The sequence below is a fragment of the Hylobates moloch genome, unplaced genomic scaffold, assembly GCF_009828535.3.
Source record: "Hylobates moloch isolate HMO894 unplaced genomic scaffold, HMol_V3 SCAFFOLD_9, whole genome shotgun sequence".
Taxonomy (NCBI): domain Eukaryota; kingdom Metazoa; phylum Chordata; class Mammalia; order Primates; family Hylobatidae; genus Hylobates; species Hylobates moloch.
In genome coordinates, this window is record NW_026652284.1 from 30,629,146 (window position 1) to 30,653,175 (window position 24,030).

The following is a 24,030-nucleotide window of genomic DNA, read 5'->3' on the forward strand; positions in this document are numbered from 1 at the left end:
GTCAGTGAAAAGAGTTGAACTCTGTAAAATATTTGAAGAGATTTATTCTGAGCCAAACATGAATGACTATGGCCTGGGACACAGCCCTCAGGAAGTCCTGAGAACATGTTCCCAAGGTGGTCGAGGTGCAGCTTGGTTTTATACATTTTAGGGAAACATGAGACTTCAATCAAATACATTTAAGAAGTACATTGGTTTGGTCCAGAAAGGCGGGACAACTTGAAGCAGGGGCCTCCAGCTTTTAGGTAGATGGAAAAATTTCCTGGATGACAATTGGTTGAGTTTATCTAAAGATCTGGGATCCATAGGAAGGAATGTCTGGGTTAAGATAAAGGACTGTGGAGACCCAAGTTCTTATTTGCAGAGGAAGCCTTCCAGTAGCAGGCTTCAGAGAGAATAGACTGTAAATTGTTTCTTATCAGACTTCAAGTCTGTGTTGATGTTAATGTCGGAGAGGGATAATGAGGCATGTCAGACTCCCCACTTCCCATCCTGGCCTGAACTAATATCTCAGGTTAAATTTTAAATAGCCCTGGCTGAGAAGGAAGTCCATTCAGTTGGTTGGGGGGCCTTAGAATTTTATTTTTGGTTTACAGTATCATGATTAGATTTCCTTATTTGTGTAACACTGATTTTCCTGGAATTAATAGTTGCCTTATTTTCATTTACTTTGTTTTCTTTGAATCTGCATCAAGTTTCCCACACCCTCTGAGAGCTCAAAAAATATCTCAACATGACCTTCCACCTATCTGATGAGCTCAGGGTTCCATTTCCCCACTCCTTGGAGTCATCAGGGCCCACAGTCCCCCTACTCTCATCTGGACACAATGTTTCTAGGCTGCCTGCCCGGCTGTCATCCTGAGAATTCCTTTGCCTCTCTCTGTATTGATCCTTTGTGTTTTGGACTCTGCGGAGTCCTCTTTTTTGATTTACTCCCTCATTTTGATGGAGCACATCCTCCAGTAGCTACAAAAAGGCTGTATAGGCTGTCACTTTGGTTTCTTGGGAGACTTTTTGTGATATATATTGATAAATATTATATAGAAATATATACACACACATACACACTGTTACATTTGATTGCCAAGTTGGCTGAAATTTTGGATGAGTCATTTTTACTCAGAGTTTTGAAGTTTTTGTCCCATTGTCATCTAATTTCTAATGCTTTTGTTGGAACTCTGGCTTTTCTTTTTCCCATTGCTTTGTATGAGATGTATTTTTCCTTCCTGGGAGCTTCCTTTTATTGCTAGTATTTCAGAATTTTACTATGATGTGTTTTGAGATGGATCATTTTGATTTTTTGCTAGGCACATGGTGAGCTCTTTCTGACTGGAGACTATATTTTTCAGGTCTGTTTTTAAACTTTAATTTCTTTTTTCTCCTTGCCATTTTTTTCTCATTCTCCCCTTCATTGATCTCTCCTTTTCTTATTCTTGTTTGGGGATACTGGCAACTTTTTGCATGCCTTTGACCAAAGAATGATCCTCCTCTATCAGAGAAGGTTGCCCTCTTTGACCAAGTGTGCAGCTTCAGGAAGGATGCAGGTGGAGCACTGAGGGAGGCAGGGGGACACCCGTCTATTCAGCCAGATCAGCTGAATCAACCCTGACAATCAATGTGGTGGCAGGTGTCAGCCAAATTACTCTCATATCCTCCTTTCCTTATTATTTATCACCATTTCATATGTACTTTTCTGTTCTACTTTTAAAAAAGATTTCTTGCATTTTATCTTCTAAGTCCTCTGTTGAATTCTTTATTTTGGCTGTCATCTTTAGTTTTTCGAAACAGGGTCTTGCTCTGTCATTCAGGCTGGAGTGCAGTGGCACGATCATGGCTTACTGCAATCTCTGCCTCCTGGACTCAAGTGATCCTCCCACCTTATCCACCTGAGTAGCTTGGACTACAGGTGTCCACCACTACACTGGGATAATTTTTTGTAGAGATGGGGTCGCACTATGTTGCCCAGGCTGGTCTTGAACTTCTGAGCTCAAGCGGTCTGCCCACCTTGGCCTCCCAAAGCGCTGCGATTACAGGCGTGAGCCACCTCACCCAGCCTATCATATTTTTAATTTCAAAATTCTTGCTGGATTTCAGAATGCCCCTTGTTTCTAGCCATCTTGCTTTATGAGTGATATTTTCTCTTACTTTTCCAACATTATTTAGATTTCCTTTTCTTTCCTAATTTGTCTCTGTGTCCTATGAGTGCCTAACTTTCTGTTTATTTTGCTGTCTTGATTGTGTTAGCAGCTCTGTTTAAATTTCTGGTGATCCTTAGCTTGCTCTTGGTATTAAAGAATGAGAACTTAAAAAGCTGAGCAGTTGCTGTGCGTGTATGAGGGTAGGGCTTGTCATCTGGTAGGTCTCGCTGTGGGAGGTGGATACAACTGGAGTTTTCATGAGGGTGCTGCAGTGTCAGAACCCAAGGTCTTACCTCTGAGGTGCTTCAGTTCCTCAAGAGATGGATGCTCCTTTCTCTCCTGCTAGGGCCCTGCTGGGGAGGACTGCAGGCTTGTAAGCCTTGCTGCTGGCATCCTAGAGCTGAGAGTTGGGGGAATGGACTCGGGTCCTCACTGTTCATTTTGCAGGCTTTTACCTACCTTTCCTGTCACCATTCTAGCATCTCACCGAACTTCTCCTTTATGTGTGGTGCTCTTACGCCACAGCCTTTGCTTCATTTTCTCCAGAATACAGGGAGTATGAGGGAAGGAGCAGTTACCTAAGTAGAGAAGGGATGAGAATTTGCTTAAAATTGTGTCATAGTTGGACCGTATCTTCCTTGTGTTACTGTCCTCGAGGTCTAAGGGCCTCTTCTTTCTCTTGCTACTTGCCTTGATTCATGCCCGTATGTTTTTCTAAGTTCTCAATCACGCTTTCTGTTTTACTAAATCTTCCTCTTTCCCTGAACTCCATCCTCCCGCTTCACTTTGGACTGCTTGCTTGGTTGACATAACTTACATCCTGGGACCTCCTTTCAGAAGTTTCCTCAGTTGTATCCACTAGTTTTTGTTTGTTTATTTATTTGGTAACTCCTCATTTTGCCAGAAAAAAACCTCAGATAACTTCCATGGAAAGGATACATGGGAAGAAAGTATTTCTGAGCCTGTGAGCATATTAAAGCATCTTTGTTCTTTCACATTGAAGTGATAGTTTAAGCAGGCATAGAATTCTAGGTTAAAAAATTATCAGCCCCATTAAAAAGTGGGCAAAGATATGAGAAGGCACTTTTCAAAAGAAGACATACACACAGCCAACAAGCACATGAAAGAATGCTCAACATCGCTAGTCACTAGAGAAGTGCAAATCAAATCCACAGTGAGACGCCATCTCACATCAGTCAGAATGGCTCTTATTAAAAAGTAATAAAATAACAGATGCTGGCAAGGTTGTGGAGAAAAGGAAATGCTTATACACTGCTGGTGGGAGTGTAAATTAATTTAGCCATTGTAGAAAGCAGTTTGATGGTTTCTCGAAGAACTTAAAACAGAATTACCATTCAACCCAGCAATCCCATTACTGGTTATATATCCAAAGGAATATGAATAATTCTACCATAAAGACACATGCACACATATGTTCATTGCAGTATTATTCACAATAGCAAACACATGGAATCAATCTAAACGGTCATCAATAAGAGACTACATAAAGAAAATGTGGTATATACACACCATGAAATACTATGCAGCCATGAAAAAGAATGAGACCATGCCCTTTGCAGCAACATGGATGGAGCTGGTGGCCATTATCCTAAGCAAACTAACGCAGGAACAGAAAACCAAATACCGCATGTTCTCACTTAGAAGCTAAACACTGAGTACACATGGACACAAAGAAGGGAACAACAGACACCGGGGTCAACACTGGAGGGTGGGAAGAGGGAGAGGATTGAAAAACTGCCCATTGAGTACTATGCTGATTACCTGAGTGATGAAATGTCTGTCCACCAAACCTGCTTAACACATAACTTACCCATATAATAAACTTGCACACGTACCCCTGAACCTAAAATAAGTTAAAAAAAATTAAAACAAACAAACAAACAAGTAAAAATAAAAAAATTATCTTTCTGGGGACTTTGAAACCATTGCTTTATTTTTCATCTAGCATGTTCTGTTGCTGATAAAAAATGTAATTTCAGCCTTAGTTCAAATTTCTCTGTGGCTAACTTTATTTGGAAGTTTTCAGAATACTTTTTTTCAAGGTGTTGTGAAATTTCATAAGGAATGCTTTACCCTCAGATTTTGTCATGGCTGGAGCCTTCTTATAATCTCAATGCCACCTTCTCAGAGAGGCTTTCCATCTCTGCCCAATCTAGGGGAGCCCACTGTCCCCCCACTCTTGATTACATTATTTCTCCTTAGTTTCCTCATGGCACTTAACATTATCTGAAATTATCTCATTTAATGATTTGCTTTGCTTTTGTCCCCTCTGTCTAAAATATGAGCTCCTTGGGCACAGTTCGTAGAGCTGTGTATATAGATATATATAAAATTTTTTTTTTTTTGAAACAGAATCTCGCTCTGTCACCCAGGCAGGAGTGCAGTGGCACAATCTCGGCTCACTGCAACCTCCACCTCCCAGGTTCAAGCAATTCTCCTGCCTCAGCCTCCCGAGTAGCTGGGATTACAGGCATGAGCCACCGTGCCTGGCCCAGCTATCTATATAACAGTTGCATCCTCACCATCTAAAACATGTATGATATTTGTTGTGTGAATGAATGAATGAATGAATGAATGAGTGCCTCGGCACAAGGCTTTGTTCATTCATTGTACTAGGCACTTTCTGAACCCTTTTAATGCAACACGTCTTTTTTTTTCAAAACTCGTTTTCTCTTTTCCCTGTGTTCTCTAGTACTCCTGTTAGTCAGATGTTGGAACGTATGGACTGGTTGCCTCTGTGTTTAATTTATTCTCTCCTATTGCATGCTTTTGTCTTTTGCTATGAGAGATTTTTGTAAGCCTTGTTTTCTATCTTTATGTACATTTTTTATTTTGAGGATTTTTTTCTTTGCTGTATTCTGAGTGTTCCCTTTTCATAGCATTCTGGTGTTGTTTTATGGAGTAATGTCTTCTCAGATCTCTCTGCACATAAAATTAGAATCTTTTTTTTTAACTTTGTTTTTGTGCCTTGCATTTTATCATTTTGTTTTAAAGAATCAGTTTTTCTGTTTGTTTATTCTGGGCTTTGCAGGTGACAATACTCAGCCTAGCATATCTCAGATGGTGTCTTTCCTCTCCCTCTACCTCAAATATAAGAACGAGGGGATTTTATTCAGAGTTCTCAACGTCTAGAGTAGAAGTTTAGCTTTTTAAATTTCTTCCAGGTTCCTTAGAGAAGCACTTCCTGATGAATTTCTGGGCCATAAATTGGAGATGGGAGGGAACGGATAAATGAGAATAGAAGGGCGCACTGATGCAATTTTCTCTTCCTTAGATCTCCAGGGACGCTCACAGTTTTTTTCTCCACATCTCACTTTTGCCCTTCTGTCACACCTGCTCACTCTGAGCTCAGGGCCCGTGGAGATTCAACTGGGCAGGCTGGCTCCTCTTTCTCCAAGGTGGCCTCTGCCTGTTTCACATAAACCCACGCCTATCCACTTGCCATTTTTGTGAAGTTTGGTGTCATGCTTTCATTTTAACCCTACTCTGCTTTTATTTCAAGTGTGTTCTCAGAAGGGAACGGAAGGCACAGTCCATGCCTTACCTGCTTTTAAACGGCAAGTTTCCTCAAGACTCTTAAAGCCCCTGCTTAACACCACACCTACCTCATCCATCCTGAATCACCTGCTGCTGGGCTTGCCCAGCCCTACTGGGAAAAAATTATATAATGTGCTGATTGGCTCCATTACAAATTTATGAGTTCCAATCTTAGCAGGCCCTCATCTTTGCTGAGCAATCCATTTACTTCATCCCAGTCAGCTTTCTTTCTCATGCCCATGTTTTTATTTTTAAACCCATTTCTTCAAGTCCTTTATCATACTCTGGTCTTGTTTTTCTTAGCAGACAACCTAGTAGCCCATGTTAGTTACAGAAGAGGTTATGAAGAATGAACTTTCTGAACTTCTTTCTTCCATCCCCTCAAACTCATTTGTCTAACACAGTATTGTTTTCAAAGGCAAGTACTGGCTCCATCATTTCCTAACTGTGTGACCTTGCAAACAAATTACATAACATTGTTGAGTCTTGGGTTTCTCATATATAAAATTGGTGATAGTGTCAATCTCTCCTGGTCACGAGCATAATTAAAGTTCATCTCTCCTGGTTACCAGCATAATTACTTATACATTTGGTTGAAACATTAAAATAGCGCGGAAGGGTTAAAAAAAAAAAAAGAGGTCAATGTCTCCTTCTCTCATCCTCAACCTTTCATTTTTTTTATTTTTTATTTTTGAGATGGAATCTCGCTCTGTCGTCCAGGCTAAAGTGCAGTGGCACAATCTCGGCTCACTGCAACCTCCTCCCCCTGGGTTCAAGCAATTCTCCCTGCCTCAGCCTCCTGAGTAGCTGAGATTACAGGTCCCACCAACATGCCCGGCTAATTTTTGTATTTTTTAGTAGAGATGGGGTTTCACCTTGTTGGCCAGGCTGGTCTTGAACTCCTGACCTCAGGTGATCTGCCTGCGTCAGCCTCCCGAAGTGCTGGGATTACAGATGTGAGCCACCACGCCTGACAACCTTTAGTTTAAATCATGTGAATATTTTAAACAAATATTTGTAGTTTTGATAATGAGGATGATATAGGGAAGGTTCTCATATTTCCTAGCACAGAATCTAGCACTTTGTATATGCTGAAAAAAGTTAGTTTCTTATCTCTACTCCCTTTCTGGATCATGTAGAGTAATTCCATTTTCTTCTTTAATAGATGAATGAATGTCTGGCACCTATCTCTGCTCAGGGATGTTACTCATAGAGTGAGGCTGCAAGTCTTAAGAACTCGACGGCAATTTACATCTTTGTTATCTAATCCATGAATTATGGTACACCTTTTCTCACTTAGGTGTATTCAGTCTAGAACAAGTAACCTGATTAAGAGTGCTGGAAGCTGCTGCAAGGACCCAGTTGTTTTAGTATTTGCAGTCTGACTTTAAAGGAAGTTTATAAATTGTAGCAAAAGAATAACTCAGTTTCCATGGAGAATTTTTCTGTTTTCCCAAGTCCTAGGAATATAGTCTAGAATGGCTTAATGAAAACACTACTGGGTGGTGCAGCTGTGTAGGCGTGCCACTTTTAGAGTAGCAGATACCTTTGTGTGAACAAAAATGGAATCCTTTCTCCGAGCAGAGTGTGAGCTACATTTCACCTTGCTCCCTTGGCTGGGTGCCCTTGTGCAGTGTACAACCTTCTCAACAGTATGTGGCTGGCCTGCCTAGTAAAAACTTTCTTGTTCTGCATGATTTTAAGACTTGCATGTGGCTTTTTTTCCCTTTCAAGTCAATAAAGAGAAAGACGAAGCGAGTGGCACTGAAGAGAGGAGTCTTTGTAAGGTACATGTTTGGTTCAGTGTGATTGGCACTTACACATGTCTTATGGTCTTATGCATACAACATCCCTCTACTGTTTATATTATTATCTATGTTTTAGTTAAAGAACCTGAGGCTTAGAAATTAAGTGATTTATCCAAACTCATCAGTTAATAAGGAGTGGAGCTGAATCCAATCTAGATGATTTATGTCAGAGTTTGCATTCTTTCTGAACACCTCACTGAGGTGCTGTTTTAAATTGTGTATTTCATGCATGTATGCACCTGCATGCACACACAACCTTCTTGCTGAATGAGCTATTGGGGATGTATCTACTTCTCAGTACTGCATAGTTTCCTGATATTTCAAAGCAGCTGAGTTACAGGCATCATGCTACACGCTGTGCATGCCTACAGCATTTGCTCTGTGGTTCTCACACCAGCCAGTCTAGGTTTTCACCTGAGCCTTGCCACATACTGGCTGTCTGGGTATGGGCAAATTATTTGACTTTTCTGGGCTTGGTTTCTACATCTTTAAGGTGAGACTACAGATAGTATCTATCTAGTTGGATTGATGTGAGGATTGAGTAAGATACTTGGCCAATTCTTTAACCTTTCTGTGCCTCAATTTCTTCAACATTAAGATGTGATCAATTATAGTACTCATCTCTTAGGATTATAGGGAGGATAAAAAGGGATAAAATGCATAAATTGTAAGCAATTGATAAATAACTATTTAGTGATATTTTTCTCATTAATGAGGATAAAGTCTCAGAGAGGCTAAAAAACTTGCTTGAAGTCACATAGCTAGAAAATGGCTGAGCTAGGGTTTGAAATTAGGCTTCTTTGATTCTGGATGCAATGCTGAAATACTTTTGATTATTACACTATTCTGACAGAAGAAAAAAATACAAAGAAGAAAGCATGCTATATAAGCCAGTTCCATTCATTAAAGTTTATGTGAAGGGCTTCAGGTTTACAGGCATGGTGAATTTTCTAACATTAAAAGGACTTAATGACTGACCCATCTTTGATTAGTATCAAGTACTCATGAGTCACCTAAGTGCCTGAGATGGGGTTGGGATGTTTTTGGAGAATGAGCTTTTCCTGTGAAGCCAAAATGGAATCACGGTGTTTTTGTAGAATGAACCTAATGTGTTATTAGTGGTTTTCTTAGAAAATTCAGATTTGACAGCCAAGATATAGAAACAACTTAAATGTCCATAGACAGGTGAATGGACAAAGAAAATGTGGTATGTTCATGCATCACATAACAACGTTTCAGTCAGTGATGGGCCACATATACAATAGTCGTCCTGTAAGATTGTAATGGAGCTGAAAAATTCCTATTGTCTAATGATATTGTAGTCATAAGGTCGAAGTGCAATGCGTTGGTCATGAGTTTGGAGTGCTGCTGGTGTAAAGAAACCTACTGTGCTGGCAGTCCTGCAGTAGTACAGCACATCTAGCTGTGTAGAGTACATAGTACTTGATAATAAGCACCTGTGTTATTGGTTTATGCATTTACTATACTATACTTTTAATCATTATTTTAATGCATACTCTTTCTACGTATTAAAAAAGTCAGCTGGGAAACAGCCTCCGGCAGGTTCTTCAGGAGGTATTCCAAAAGAAGGCATTGTTATCTTAGGAGATGACAGCTCCATGCATGTTATGGTCCCTGAAGATCTTGAGACAAGATGTGGGGGTGGGAGACAGTGATACTGAAGATCTTGACCCTGTGTAGGTGTAGGCTAATGTGTGTGTTTGTGTCATAGTTTTTAAGAAAAAGTTTAAAACGGCAAAAAAAGAAAACAGTTTGTAGAATAAGGATATGAAGAAAAAATACTTTTGTACCACAGTTCAATGTGTGCTTTAAGCTAAGTGCTATTACAGAAGAGTCAAAAACCTAAAAAATAATTACAAAGTGTATAAAGTAAAAAAAATTATAGTAAGCTAAGGTTAATTTATTATTGAAGAAAGAACAGTGGTTTTTAATGGATTTAGGGTAGCCTAAGTGTACAGAGTTTATGAAGACTACAGCAGTGCACAGTCGTGTCCTAGGCCTTCACATTACTCACCACTCACTCACTCACTCACTCACTCACCCAGAGCAACTTCCAGTCCTGCAAGCTCCATTCATGATAAATGCTTTATACAGGTGTATCTTTTTTTTATACTTTTTTATTTTTTGAGATGGAGTCTCGCTCTGTTGCCCACGCTGGAGTGCAGTGGCACGATCTCGGCTCACTGCGAGCTCCGTCTCCTGGGTTCATGCCATTCTCCTGCCTCAGCCTCCCAAGTAGCTGAGATTACAGGCACCTGCCACCACGCCTAGCTAATTTTTTTGTATTTTTAGCAGAGATGGGGTTTCACTGTGTTAGCCAGCATGGTTTTGATCTCCTGACCTTGTGATCCGCCTGCCTTGGCCTCCCAAAGTGCTGGGATTACAGGCGTGAGCCACCGTGCCCGGTCTTATACTTTATTTTTATTGTAGTTTTCCTATGTTTAGACACACAATTCCTTGCCATTGTGTTGTAATTGCCTACGGTATTCAGTACACAAACATGCTGTACAGGTTTGTAGCCCAGGAGCAATAGTCTATACTGTATAGCCTAAGAGTGTAGTAGGCTAGGCCACTTAGGTTTGTGTAAGTGCATTCTACGACATTTGTACAGCGATGAAATCACCTGGAGATGCATTTCTCAGAATGTGTCCTTGTCGTTAAGTGACACATGACTATATACATACAATGGAACACTATTCAGCCTTAAAAGAAGGAAATTCTGCAATATGCAACAACATGGATGGACCTCGAGGACATCATGCTGAGTGAAAAAAGCTGGTCACAGATTTCACTTACATGAGGTAACTAAAAGAGTCAAATTCATAGACTCAAAGAGTTAGAATGGTGGTCATCAAGGCTGGGGGGATTGGGAAATGGGTTGTTACTAATCAGGAGTCACATAGTTTTAATCAAGCAAGATGAATAAGCTCTAGGGATCTGGTGTTCAACATCAAGTCTAGAGTCAACAATACTATATTGTACACTTAAAACTTTGTTAAGAAGGTAGATTTCATGTTAGGTATTCTAACCACGATAAAATAAAATAGAAACTTCAGACTTAAAAATCTGATGAGTTTTCATTTTGAAAGATTGTGAGAGCTCTAGCAAAATCCTGGCCCATTTACAACTCACATAATTACATTCCCAGCACCCACAATTTTCCTCCAGTTTTAATTAAGAAATGTGTTTTGCTTCCTCTCTGTGGCTGGCAGACTGTACTTCAAACAGGTGTGTCCTAATCACCTTGGACCTGAAAGAGCTGGCATTGACCATGAAAACTTTGGTTAAGTGATGCTTTCATAAATACATTGTGTAATGTGAGTTATTGCCCCTCACTCTGCCTTTTCTTCAAATAATTTTTTTAAATGGGGTGAAGTCTGATGTCTGTGTAAAGAGTTTTTAACCAGTGCTATGTGCTGATAAATCGCTTAGGACTTACTTACTGTCTATGACTATCTTTCATTTACCAATTACCATCTTTTTGAACTTAAAGCAAAATCTATTATATTATCTGGGTTTGTGACTTGAGCTACTGAGCTGAAACTTTTCCCGGGGTGATTCTTGAGCTACCAAATGACCAGGAAGAGTTTTCTCAGTTTTCTGCTCTTGGCCGAGACTGTTGGACAGGATGATTCACTCAGTCCCACCCAGCTCCAAAATATTTCCCTAAAGTATCTTCTCTGAATATAGCTTTATTGCCCCATCATATTCAGACTACAGAAATTAAATAAATATAGTCTGTTAATTCAGACCTTTGCCACATGCACAATTCAGCTTCCTCTTCACCACACTTGATTTTACCAGAGGAAAACATGGTGTCTTTAGATAGTTGACCAGCCCTCCCAGTTGACTGGCATTTCTGGCCATGTCATTCCTAAATCCTCCAATTTAAATAAAATAGAATTTAAATAGAATAGATAAAATAGAATTTAAAACTTTACATACAATCTTGGTAGCAATTATATCATTCAAACCATTCATCTCCTTGCCTGTGTCTCATGGGTAGCTTAATCTGCTTAAGAGTTTTTTCTCCATTGTTTAAATATTTTAGCACCATTCAAAATCATTTATTGTAGATAGTACTAATTTTAACGGAAGTTTCTGTGAATTAGAGGGAAAAGAAGTTTGCTTAAAAGAGCATAGATATACATGTTTTTGGATTATCTTAGCTCCTTTTATTTATAGTCTTAGAGTTCATTTCTACATGTAAATATATGAGTTCATCTTTTTTTGGCTCCATTTGGAGACACAAACAACATTTGTTTTACCTCGTTTTAGGGGTATCGGGGGATAAAAAGTATAAGCAAATGTTCTTTCTGCCAAGTTTGAGATTTTGTAACCAAGATCTAAACAAACCAACATGAAGTCTGTAAGGTATCATGTTTTAAGATATATGCCCTTAAAACATGACAAGTTTTTATTTCAAAAATGCCTGAGTATCATTAAACTTAGGACCAAGTTTACCTTTCTATACCCTTATATTAACATATGTTATATTATGTTATATTATGATTATATGTTAAAATATGTTATATTAACATATTAACATAACAATATAATGTAATGTTAGGAGGAGATAAAATAGAATTTAAAACTTTACATACAATCTTGGTAGCAATATGTTATTAATGTTAATCTATACGTACATTGAAAAAAGACCAGAACAAAATATACTAAAAGCATTAAAAGTGGATATCTCTGGGTGGTAGCACTATGCGTGAGTTTAATTTTTTTGTCTTTGTGTATTTTAAAAAATTTCTACAATGATTATGTATTACTTTAATAATAACTAAAGATATTTTGGAAAGCCATATAAGTGACCCATTATTTTATTTGAAATGATTTTGGACTTCAAGAGATAGTTTGTACACATTGTGGGTTATTACATATAAGTTTCAAGTTATACCTGGTTTAAATTTGTTGTCTACAAAGCTGAAGGGAGCTTTAATGATAAAAATAACAATTAGCCACAGTAATCCCAATTTGCTTGAATATAGTTCTCTTCTAAACCTATGCTAGCACATACGCTATCACATACTGCGCTTTGTTGATTAATCTTACTCTGCTTCGTGTAGTCAGGAGGGGTATTTAATAGCCATAGACGAAAAGATTTGGCCCAAGGTCACATAGCTACTAAATGGCAGGCCTGAAACTAGATCTCCATCTAGTTCTTTTCCCACCATTCCCTGTAGGAGTAAATTTAAAAACTACTTTATCCTTTTTGGAAGGAAAAATGTCATGGTAGCCTTTTACACTCCTCGTGTTTGTGATTGTGTTACTGCTATTCATTCATGCTTCGGTTAAGTGCAGAAAGATAGCACACCAATATCTTAGCACGTGTTATGTCCCAGGCACAATGCTGGACACTGGCCATACATTCACCCGCCTAACCCCCCACAACAACCGTGTGATACTGACATTTTGATATCTGTTTACAAATAGAAAATCTGAAATTCACAGCACTTGTGAATTGTGGATATGAAATGGAACCCAGCTCTTTCCGACTCACACTCAGGAACACTGAAAGCAGAGTGCCAGAAGAACTGCATTAGGGCTTTCTCCAGGAAGAAGAAAGTGAAATAAGCCACCCAGAAGCCCTGTGCTAGAGGACTGAAACTAGGGCAGCTTCCCTGCCAGTGTTGGGGCTTACAGATGCACACTGTGGTGAAAGATAAAATTGGGTTTAAATCCATTTCTGACCCTTACTAGCTGGGTGACTTTGGCAGTGCCTATCCCCTCAAATCTTCAATTTCCTCATCTGAAAGATGGAAGCGTGGCAATAATAATGACAATTCTCATGGGGAATGAATGAGACAACTTATGTTGAGATCTCAGGGTGCAATTCATGGAATAAAAATAGGGTTCTGCTGATGTTAGTTTTAAATGATAATGATGATTATGATGATGATAATAATATTTATAAACCTGAAGTTGCATAGCTCTGTATAGCCAAGGAAGGGTTCTAATATGAAGCCAAAAATTTAAGTGGCATTGAAAAGAAACATTCTCATTGAAGTCTTCTTGAAGACTGAGATAAATTGATGAAGATTAAGAAATTATGAGAAAGATACTGTTCTAGTTTATTAGTATATTTTGCTAAAGAGGTTTTCTCTCTCTTTTTTTTTTTTTTTTTTTTGCTCTGTAAATCATGTTCTTTTAGTCCACGAGGCATGAGCATAGTATGTATGGATTTCTACTTGTCACATCTTTTAATAGAAAGGAACTCAGAAGGAGGCAGAAGTTCCTTAAAAAAGTTAGGGGACTTCTCTTTGATTTATAGAGACCAGTAGAAGTATGTAGTAGAAGTATGTTTAGATGGGGAAGTTCAAGTGTTCTTTAGGTCTTGGGGTAGAGTGATGGGACACAATTGCTGGGGTGTGAATGTGGTTTTTGAGGGCCACTGTGTTCTTACATACTTAGCTGTAATGACCCTATGGCAGAAAGTGTTTGAATTATGTTTAACAATCATCTGTCTTGCTGTTATATATTACTGTACATAAGCGTCGATCCCTGAGTGATTGATTTAACAAAGATTGGATAACAAGGTTGTTGTTTTTACTTGTTTTCTGTTTTGCTGTCTCCTCAGGGCTGGTTTTCTTGAGGCCTCAATGATTGTGGGGCTTGCCACAATACCTCATATAGTTTCCCATTCTTTAAAGTTAGCAAATTTGCCAGATAATCTCAGAGATCCCTCCATCGCTCTAGCTCTGTAATTCCATGATTTTTATAGTGAGATGAAATGTGTGACTCTCAGGCTTTCATTGTGGACCACGCAGTTATAAGGTATTTGCTATCGAGGCCCCGTGCTTCACTCAGAATTAACACTTACATTGATTCTGGAGTTCACACGATCCTCTTATTTGGAGGACTACCTTCAGTAAGAAGCCCTTGTGCATTTTATGTCTTGCCAGAAATGCTTTTTGTTTGTTGGGAAGGTGCTGCACAGTCCTTTTGCACAAGGATGAGGGCAGCCTTCAGTAAGTAGTCCTTGTGCATTTTGTGCTCTCATGATGCTAATCTCACTTCAGGCTAATGACAGATTGCTTAGTGTTACTCAGGTTTAAACATTTGTGCTATTATTAGAATCCAGTATGTTTTCTGGAGAGTGAATGACAATCAGACAGGACATCATTATTTTTAAAAATGATTTTTGGCACAGTATAAAGGATGAACCATTGAACCATGTCAGCAACTTTTTGTGTGTGTACCATGATCACCTTCTCTCCTAATAACTTTTTCATGAATGCCCACTTCCTTTCATTGCTATTTATATTTGTTGCATGTATTGATTTTCGTAGAGCCTTTCATTTTGTAGCATTTGTTTGTGTCAGACACCATGATCTCATAAGAAAAGCAAACATACCCCAGGGTGACCTGGGACTGTACTCGTTTCCTACACTCAGGAAAACTTTTTGCCTCCTTGAACAGTGTGAAAGTTGGTCTAAAACAGAGTGTCTCATCCTCAGTACTATTGACATTTAGGCCAGATAATTCCTTATTATGGGAGGTGGTGGGGGCCTTCCTGTGCATTGTAGTGATGCAGGCAAAACCTCAAAATTGGGTCTCAGCGAGAGGGAGTTCTTGGCTTTGCACAGGAAAGAATTCAAGAGCAAGCTGGCAGTGAAAGACAGCAAGTTTATTAGAGCAGCAATGTACAGCAAAATGGCTCCTTCGTAGAGCATCGGTGGAGTGGCCCAGAGAAGCACTTGTGGATTGCTGGCTGGCTATATTTATACCCACTTAATTATATACAAAATAAGGGGCAAGGCTATTCACAAACTTTCTGGAAAAGGGGCAGAGAGTTCCCAGAACCATATAAGGTAACTTTTGGGCCGTTTGCCATGGCATCATTTATAAACTGCCATGGTGCTGGTGGGAGTGTCTTATGCAAATATATTATAATTAGCATATAATGAGCCATGAAGGCAACTAGAGGTCACTTTGGTTGCCATCTTGGTTCTCCTGGTTTTGGCCAGTTTCTTTGCTACATCCTGTTTTGATCAGCAGGGTTGTGACCAGGGCTCAGAAAGCAGGTCCCGCTGACCTCCTACCTCCGTAGGAACTAGTGGCCGATTAGATGCCAGTAGCACCCCCTCGGTTGTGAGAACCAAAATTGTCTCCTGACATTGCCAAAGGTGCCCGGTGGGGGGGGGCAAAATTGACCCAGTGGAGATCCACTAGTCTAGAATAATATTTTTTAGGTATATACAAACTTGAAGATGATATGACACTAGGAGTTTGTGAATGTAATGATTATTGGGGTCTTGTGATAATTTTTTTCTGTGGAGTGACATGAATGAAAAACAGAATTTATTTGCCCTTTGCATTGTTAGGAGGATTTCTTGATAAGACTTTAATATTGTTTTGAATTTTTTCCCCCATTAAAATTTAAGGACTCATTATCAAAGTTTGAAAGAGGCCACAGGAGAAAAACCTTTGAACAAACCTTTGAACAAACACCAATTAACACACATGGTTGGGATGGGCTATGCTACTGTGTAAGTGGTACTAGCATAGTCATTAAAGATAAGTCTTGGCCAGGCATGGTGGCTCACGCCTGTAATCCTAGCACTTTGGGAGGCCAAGGGGGGTGGATCACGAGGTTAGGAGTTCGAGACCAGCCTGGCCAACATGGTGAAAGCCCATCTCTACTGAAAATACAAAAATTAGCCAGGCGTGGTGGCGGGTGCCTGTAATCCCAGCTACTCGGGAGGCTGAGGCAGGCGAATTGCTTGACCCTGGGAGGTGGAGGGTGCAGTGAGCGGAGATTGCACCACTGCACTCCAGCCTGGGTGACAGAGTGAGACTCCTTCTCAAAAAAAAAAAAAAAAAAGATAAGTCTTGGTGGCGAGGGAGGGAGTTGAGGGCCGAGAAATTATCTATTGAGTACAATGTACATTAGTCAGGTGATGGGTTCACTAAAAGCCCAAACTTCACTACTACACAATATATCCACATGACAAAATTGTACTTTTACCCCCTCTAAATCTATTTTTAAAAAGGTAAGACCTGGTACGTAACAGACATTCCAAAATATTTGTTAAATGGGTAGATAATGGACAAATGGATGGTTGGATGAAGGATCTGCTATTGCTAACTTATATAGTCTTGGGAACAAAATTTCATCAGTGATACACAAAACTAGTGGTCACAAAAGCAAGAGTGGTCATGGGGTATGAGCAGTACAGAGCCCCTCTCCTTCTCCTGTGGATCCCCCAGGTGCACCTCTGCTCTTCCACTGCTGTTTGTTTACACTCCTCTCCCCAGGCCTATATCCTTACCTGCCTTTCCTTCCCTCTATATTTGTTGCCTGAATTTATTTTCTTCAAGCTTTTCATATGGTATCATTTCTTTGTATCAGACACCATGATCTCAAGAAAAGAAACCCACCATATTTGATTGTGGATCCACACCTGGGCAATCCTGAGTGAAGAACTGCTTAATCTTTATTCTCTGGTTGTTCAAATCAAACTAGCAATGTGATTCCTAATCATCTTTGAAAATACTTCATTTTGATTATCTAGAGCCCCATGCCTTTCTTTGATAATTTATTCTAGAATACAAGTTTTTGATCAAAGGAATGTATATTAATAACTGGGATAGATGGATTTTAACTGTGATCATGTGCTCACAGTGATGTTATTGATTTAATACCAAAAAGTATTTCCTCCATTTTATAAAGAAATTGAGGTACAGATTTGTTAAGATGTAGAGCCTGGTGCCTACACTGAGTAGTTATATTAGGGTTAGAATTGCAGAGCCCAGATGTTGAGACCAGGTTCATAGCACCAAGAGGGAGGGTGAAATTGATATGGAGCAGTAATTTGATAAAAAGCATTGAATCTGTAGTACCAGAAAGTTGAAACATTTTTCTTTATGTTTTGTTTTAAAGTCACAAAAATAATTGTTGAGGATGACTACTTCGGGTATCATGGCTTTGATTCAATGGGAAGAATATTTTCTCTAAAATGGACAAATTATTAATTTCAAGACCTTTCCTATGAGTTTTATTTTGGTAAGTGTTGCTCATGATCTGCTTCTCTTCTCTCTTAGACCTTCTCTCACCATGCCCCATAGGAATCTGACAGGAAGCTGCAACGTTAATTGTGGTTGTAAAATACACGAGTATGAGCCAGTCTGTGGATCAGATGGAATTACATACTTTAACCCTTGTCTGGCTGGCTGTGTTAATAGTGGTAATCTTAGCACTGGGGTGAGTACATTTCACAAGTTCCTCTTCTGTTAGTCCAACATCCTGTGACAAGGATGTGATGAAATTCATATGCAACTACAATGACTTCAGTCTTTCTTTTCAAGAGGCTCAAAGTAACCTACAAAATACCTCTGATGAAAACCTAGAGGAAAGAAAATTATGCATTGCTATTATTTTTTTTTTCCAGGGATGACTGGAACATTTGGGTGCAGGGATTTGGTTCCATATCAGCCTTCTCCTACTTTATATTCTGCGCCAACTCAGTGAAACTTGATAAGGTTGAGCTCTAGGCCTGCCATTTGTTTCTCTGACAGGGCCCTTGTGATGGATTTGAAGGTCAAGATGACCACATTTGGTGCTGATAAAAGAGTATAGGAAAGCACCTCCCCTGACTGGAGTCTGTGAAGATGGGTGATGGCCGTTTTTCATAGACTATCAGTTCAGTTCAGGCTTAAAAAAAAACTTTCAAAGTAAAGATATTTCTGACAGTTCAAGAATAGGCTATTTTGAGAATTCCCTTTCCTGTAAATTATAAATGGGCTGTAATACTGTGGGAGAAAGTTTTCATATTCTACCGTTTCTTTTTTTTTTGAGATGGAGTTTTGCTCTTGTTGCCCAGGCTGGAGTGCAATGGCATGATCTCAGCTCACCTCAACCTCCGCCTCCCAGGTTCAAATGATTCTCCTGACTCAGCCTCCCTAGTAGTTGGGATTATAGGCATGTGCCACCATGCCTGGCTAATTTTGTATTTTTAGTAGAGATGGGGTTTCTCCATGTTGGTCAGGCTGGTTTTGAACTCCTGACCTCAGGTGATCTGCCCACCTTGGCTTCCCAAAGTGCTGGGATTACAGGCGTGAGCCACTGTGCCCGGCCTCTACATAGTTTCTTATTGAGCCCAGTTTGATTCTTTGTGAAGAACAGATTGTACGAAGTTGCTTTCACTAAAAGGTTAAAATGCATGTGCTTGTTCTGTGCAGGTGATAAGGGATTATACCATCCACTGAATGTTTTGGGGATGTTGTTTTTGATGTCTGAGTTTTAAACTGCAATGATAAATTGAGAATTCCTGTTGTTTGTTCCCCATTATATAATTGGTGAACTCCACTGTGTCGCCATGTTGAAAGGGTGAGATCTGTTCTCTTGGTGGCTAAGTCCTTCCTTGAGAGTCAGTGTTCATCCTTTAAAATATGCCAGCAGTCTTTTGAGCATGACAGCCAACCAGTGCCCCATCTTCATACTTTTTCTTATGACTGCTTCAAGTATTCAAAGGTTGCAGTGAAGGCCAGCCGATGTCCATTTAGTCTGACTCTGTCAGAGCCCAGGAGCAGTACTGGGTGGGGGCTGTAGTAGCCAAGTTACTTCCATGGAGCTGGTTGCTCTTCTATAGGGTGTAGGGCACCAGCTAACTAAAGGGACTTCAAAGATGTTTAAAAATGGAAGCACCAGAATGTACATTAACTTAGACACCGTGGAAAGCAGTTCGGAGATTTCTCAAGGAACTTAAAACGACCACTCAACCCAGCAATCTCATTCCTGGGTATGTATCCAAAAGAAAACAAATTGTTCTACCAGAAAGACACATGCACTTGTATGTTCATTGCAGCACCGTTCACAATAGTAAAGACATGGAATCAAGCTAGTTGCTCATCAGTGATGAATTTGATAAAGAAAATGTGATAATATACACCATGGAGTACTACACAGCCATAAAAAAGAATAAAATCATGACCTTGGCAGCAACATGGATGCAGCTGGAGGCCATTATCCTAAGTGAATTAACGCAGGAACAGAAAACCAAATACCACATGTTCTCACTTATAAGTGAGAGCTAAACATTGGGTACTCATGGACACAAAAATGGAAACAATAGACACAGGAGACTACTAGAGGGGGGAGATGGGGAGGGAGGTGTGGAAAAACTACCTGTTGGGAACTATGCTCACGACTTGGGTGATGGGATCATCTGTTCACCAAACCTCAGCATCACACAATAGACCCGTGTAACAAACCTGCACGTGTACTCCCTGAATCTAAAATAAAAGTTGAAAAAGAAAAGAAAACCGAACACCAATGAGATGTTCGCTATTATTGGTGCTAAAGTCATCACGATTGCATTATAAATTCTCTGCATTTAATAGATGTTTACTTTAGGGCCCACTGTGTGCCCAGAGTAGTGCTAGGTGCTCTGTGAGCACAAAGAAAAATAAGGTTTGGTTCTGTTTTTTGAGGTGCTTCTCTAATTGGAGAGCCCAAGAGTTAACAGCAATGGAGGCAGAATATAATGATGACAAAAATGAGCCTGTGGAATGTGAATGGTATTGAATGTTGAAAGCTTCTTAGAAAAGTTTAGGTTTAAGCAATTTTGACCAGCAGACTTTGATTCTGTTAGACACACACTTGAGATCCTTACTGTTACCAATGAGGAAGCTACTTTCAATGAAATATTTTGTTTGAAAAAATATTCGAGCTATTTTAGAGTACTTTTACTTAACTTCGTCTTAATATTCTTATGCCGCAGTTAGCTTTTGAGGGGCACACAACTCATCTTTATTTTGCTCACTTAGATACGGAATTATACAGAATGCACCTGTGTCCAAAGTCGACAAGTGATCACTCCGCCCACCGTGGGACAGCGCAGTCAGCTCCGTGTGGTTATTGTCAAGACTTATCTCAATGAGAACGGCTATGCTGTGTCTGGGAAGTGTAAACGGACCTGCAATACCCTTATCCCATTCTTAGTGTTTCTTTTCATAGTCACCTTCATCACAGCATGTGCCCAACCATCAGCTATCATAGTAACACTCAGGTGAGAACAGCATTCAACTTCTGGGGTGGGTTCTGTACTTATAATTTCCAGAGCACATAATCCAGGACAAGGGGCTTATGTGGTAAATCAGAGAGCAAAGCAAAATTAGCATGTGCAGGAGGGCGCTCAGATATTTGCCTGGTGAACTTAGGAGAGATTTTTCCCTGTTGGGAAGGGAAAGGAAGGTTGTAACATTTCATACTTTGGAAAGTTCTTTATTCAGTTGGGTTATATTCTTACTGTATAATGAAACGTCATTGATGTTTTTGATTCCTGAAGTCTCTGCCCTACGAGGTTCAACTTCAGGAGTTGAAAGTCATCACTCTGTCAGCTATGAGAAGCTGGACCCCAGAGGAGGGCAGGAAGTAATTTGAGAAAGTTGCTAAATCGTGCATACAGCAAAGGCTATTATCTTCAACCTTATAGATAGTTACTACCTTCAGGATCAGTGGTGATTTATGCTGGGCCTGCAATTTGAAATGCTGAGTTCATTAATTTTACTATCATATAAAATTTCGGAGTTGAGTCAAGAAAAGGGCATACTGGGGAATGTGATTTCTCTCTCTCTCTCTTTTTTTTTTTTTTTCAGTTTTTCAGGCTGTGCTTTCTTTGCCATATCTTGTTTGGACTTTTTGTTTATAAGAGGACATGGAAGCTACTTTTGTCCTATTAAAAATGTTGGTACTGGTGTTCCTAGAGCAAAATGAGGGTCGGGCTGCTGTTTTTTGCACTGCAATAACGAGATACAGATGAACAGGGGAGGAAAAGAGTTTTTATTTCTGTAACCAGTTACAGGGAGAAGGCCTGGAAATAAACACCAGACCTACTCAAAATTACAAAGTTTATTAGAGCTTATATACATTCTAAGCTATCTGTCTACGTGTAAGTGTGCATTCGTCTAAAGACATAAGTGATTAATTTCTTTTAATTTATAACTAAGGTCTGAATCTTGAAGACCTTCTTCTGGATCCTCAGTAAGTTTACTTAATCTAAATGGTCCAGGTGCTGCGGCGATTACCCTTATCTTATCTCCTGCTAAATCACGGAGGTTTGGGGAGTTCCTTCAGACCCCCAATAAACTTGTTTATGGAGGCCTAGGGAGTTTTTTCAGACCCCCAGTAAAACTTGTTTAATCCTAAATGGATCCTGTTAAGAATTTGTTCATTATTTTGTCGTGCTTTAAGGCCCAGGAAAGACCTAGGCAAAACTCTTGGTGGACTTTTGTTACATTCCAGCATTTGTGTAAGGGCACTAGCTTTTAATATTTAACTTAAACACTCAGTCTGTACTGAAACAGTTGTTATGGAGGCCTGCCACACTGATACATTCACATCGGTGTGTTGATATTTGCAGTAAGGACTGCAGTGGACAAAGGAACTGGGCAGCGTGGTGAAGCCACAAGAGCACACCCATGGGTCTGGGCAGCTTCAGGAGGATTAGGGGGTGCAGTGCAGGGAAGGAGTGAAGAAAGGGAGTCAGTTCTTACTCTTCCTCAGATGCCACAATGCTGGGCACCTTGCAGGAAGCACCTGCTGAGATGTCATTGCTTAGCAAGGGCAGTGGGCTGCACCAGACATATTCTGGCTTCCTTCCCACTTGGTGCTGAATCAGGCATTTCCCAGCAAAGCTGTTCCTTGACAGCCAGATAGTAGAGCATGAAAGGCCCACTGGTTTGTTTACTCAGTTCTTCCAGCAGCAGATATTTATGGAATAACAACCTGTGTGCAGCACTTTGCAAATTGCTATGAGAAATAAAGAAATTGGGGAAAAGGTGACAAAGGCACTGGTCTTGGGAAAGTTCCCGTTATATACCATACTCTCATGGATATGCGATGGAGAGGATAAGGCACTGCAGCGTTTAAAAACACATATGAATCATTCATAAATTTACTCAAATAATCTTATTCTTTGCACTTTAATTCCTCAAGAGATGTTAAATAACCCATAGGCTACTTTTTTTTTTTTGAGACGAAGTCTCGCTTTTTCACCCAGGCTGGAGTGCAGTGGCTCAATCTTGGCTCGCTGCAAGCCCGCCTCCCGGGTTCACGCCATTCTCCTGCCTCAGCCTCTCCGAGTAGCTGGGACTACAGGCGCCCGCCACCACGCCCGGCTAATTTTTTGTATTTTTAGTAGAGACGGGGTTTCACTGTGGTCTCGATCTCCTGACCTCGTGATCCGCCCGCCTCGGCCTCCCAAAGTGCTGGGATTACAAGCGTGAGCCACCGCGCCCGGCTGGAGTATAAGTTTTTAAAAAAGAAAAAAAGATGTGGTTGGAGGGCTTATGCTTCCTCTGATATTTGACTTGTTTCCTATACATTTTTTGAATATACTTTTATTCTTTTCTTTCTTCCTGTTTTGGAAGAATTACTGGAGTAATTTTCAATGTACACATCTACCACTCTGGAAGATGCAGGCACACAGGCAAAAAACAAAAACAAAAACACCGCGCAGTATTTAGGAGGAAATTCTATAATTAAAAAAAAATGGATCTGATTTTGGAAGCTCAGTTAGAGGCATTTCAGCTTCTTCAGCCAAAAGCCTTTAACCCTCTACCAGTATTTATGTAGAAACAATTAGAGTTAGTCAGAGTTTCTTTGATGTCTACATTGGGAAGACCTTTATTCTGGGATTTAGCCATCAGCAATCTTGTGTGGCTATTGTTAGCAAATAATAGTGAATTAAATATTTTGGCATGGCATCTCTTTAGTCCCTGGCTCTGCACAAAGCCGACTTGATTTGACATTCATTTTCTTGGGGCTACTATTTAAAAAACATTTCCTTCTTTCCCTTCACCGTAGGTCCGTAGAAGATGAGGAGAGACCTTTTGCGCTGGGAATGCAGTTTGTTTTGTTGCGAACACTTGGTACGTCCCTGAATTTCCAAGTGTGCCTCTTAGTTCCTCTTTGCAGATGGCAAATTTTCACTGTCCTTTAAAAATGGCAAGTCACATCATTTATTACCATGAGTAAGATTTTACAGGTTAGTGGTGAGGGTACAACTTCCTTGTTTTCTGATTTGAACTAGAAGCTGACAGGTTCTGTTGTTTGATGAAGCAAAACAAAACCAAAGTTAGGTTAGTTTCTTTTTCATTATGACCATAAACTTGGACAAAATTCGCCAGAGTTTTGCACAGTAACAAATAGGAAATCAAGCAATTTGTCAAGATTTGTAATCCTAGCATTTTGACCCCTTTATGCCATTTTACTACGAAAGCAGCAACATTCCTTTGATCAATTTCAATGTATTGTTAATTGACGTCTTTGTCATCAAGCTTATTTTTCCTTATATAATGTCTTTTTCTTAAGTGGCAGTCTGTCATTTTCTTCAGCTGTTATTTTCTCCTCAGTAATCAGTGTCATTGTCTACAAGACAAAAAAATTGTTTTTTGATTCAAATTTCTTATTTCAGTTTTGAAGAGGTAATGTTTAAAAAGGGCATCTTCTGACCCCCTGAAGCATTAATCCCCTGGCATTCTCCATTTGTCAT

General features: G+C 39.8%; 1 protein-coding gene across 3 annotated transcripts in view; it reads left to right on the forward strand.

The window, feature by feature from the left end:
- Window positions 1–24,030, forward strand: part of SLCO5A1 (solute carrier organic anion transporter family member 5A1) — a 160,022-nt gene that overhangs the window by 128,467 nt on the left and 7,525 nt on the right. For 2 of the 3 annotated variants that reach the window (XM_032759602.2, XM_058444088.1), the window contains 3 exons: window positions 17,579–17,738; window positions 20,303–20,544; window positions 23,343–23,407. In XM_032759602.2, the coding sequence (XP_032615493.1) occupies window positions 17,579–17,738; window positions 20,303–20,544; window positions 23,343–23,407 (467 nt within the window). The remainder of the gene's footprint in view (window positions 1–17,578; window positions 17,739–20,302; window positions 20,545–23,342; window positions 23,408–24,030) is intronic. The other variant, XM_032759603.2, reaches the window with a different exon arrangement.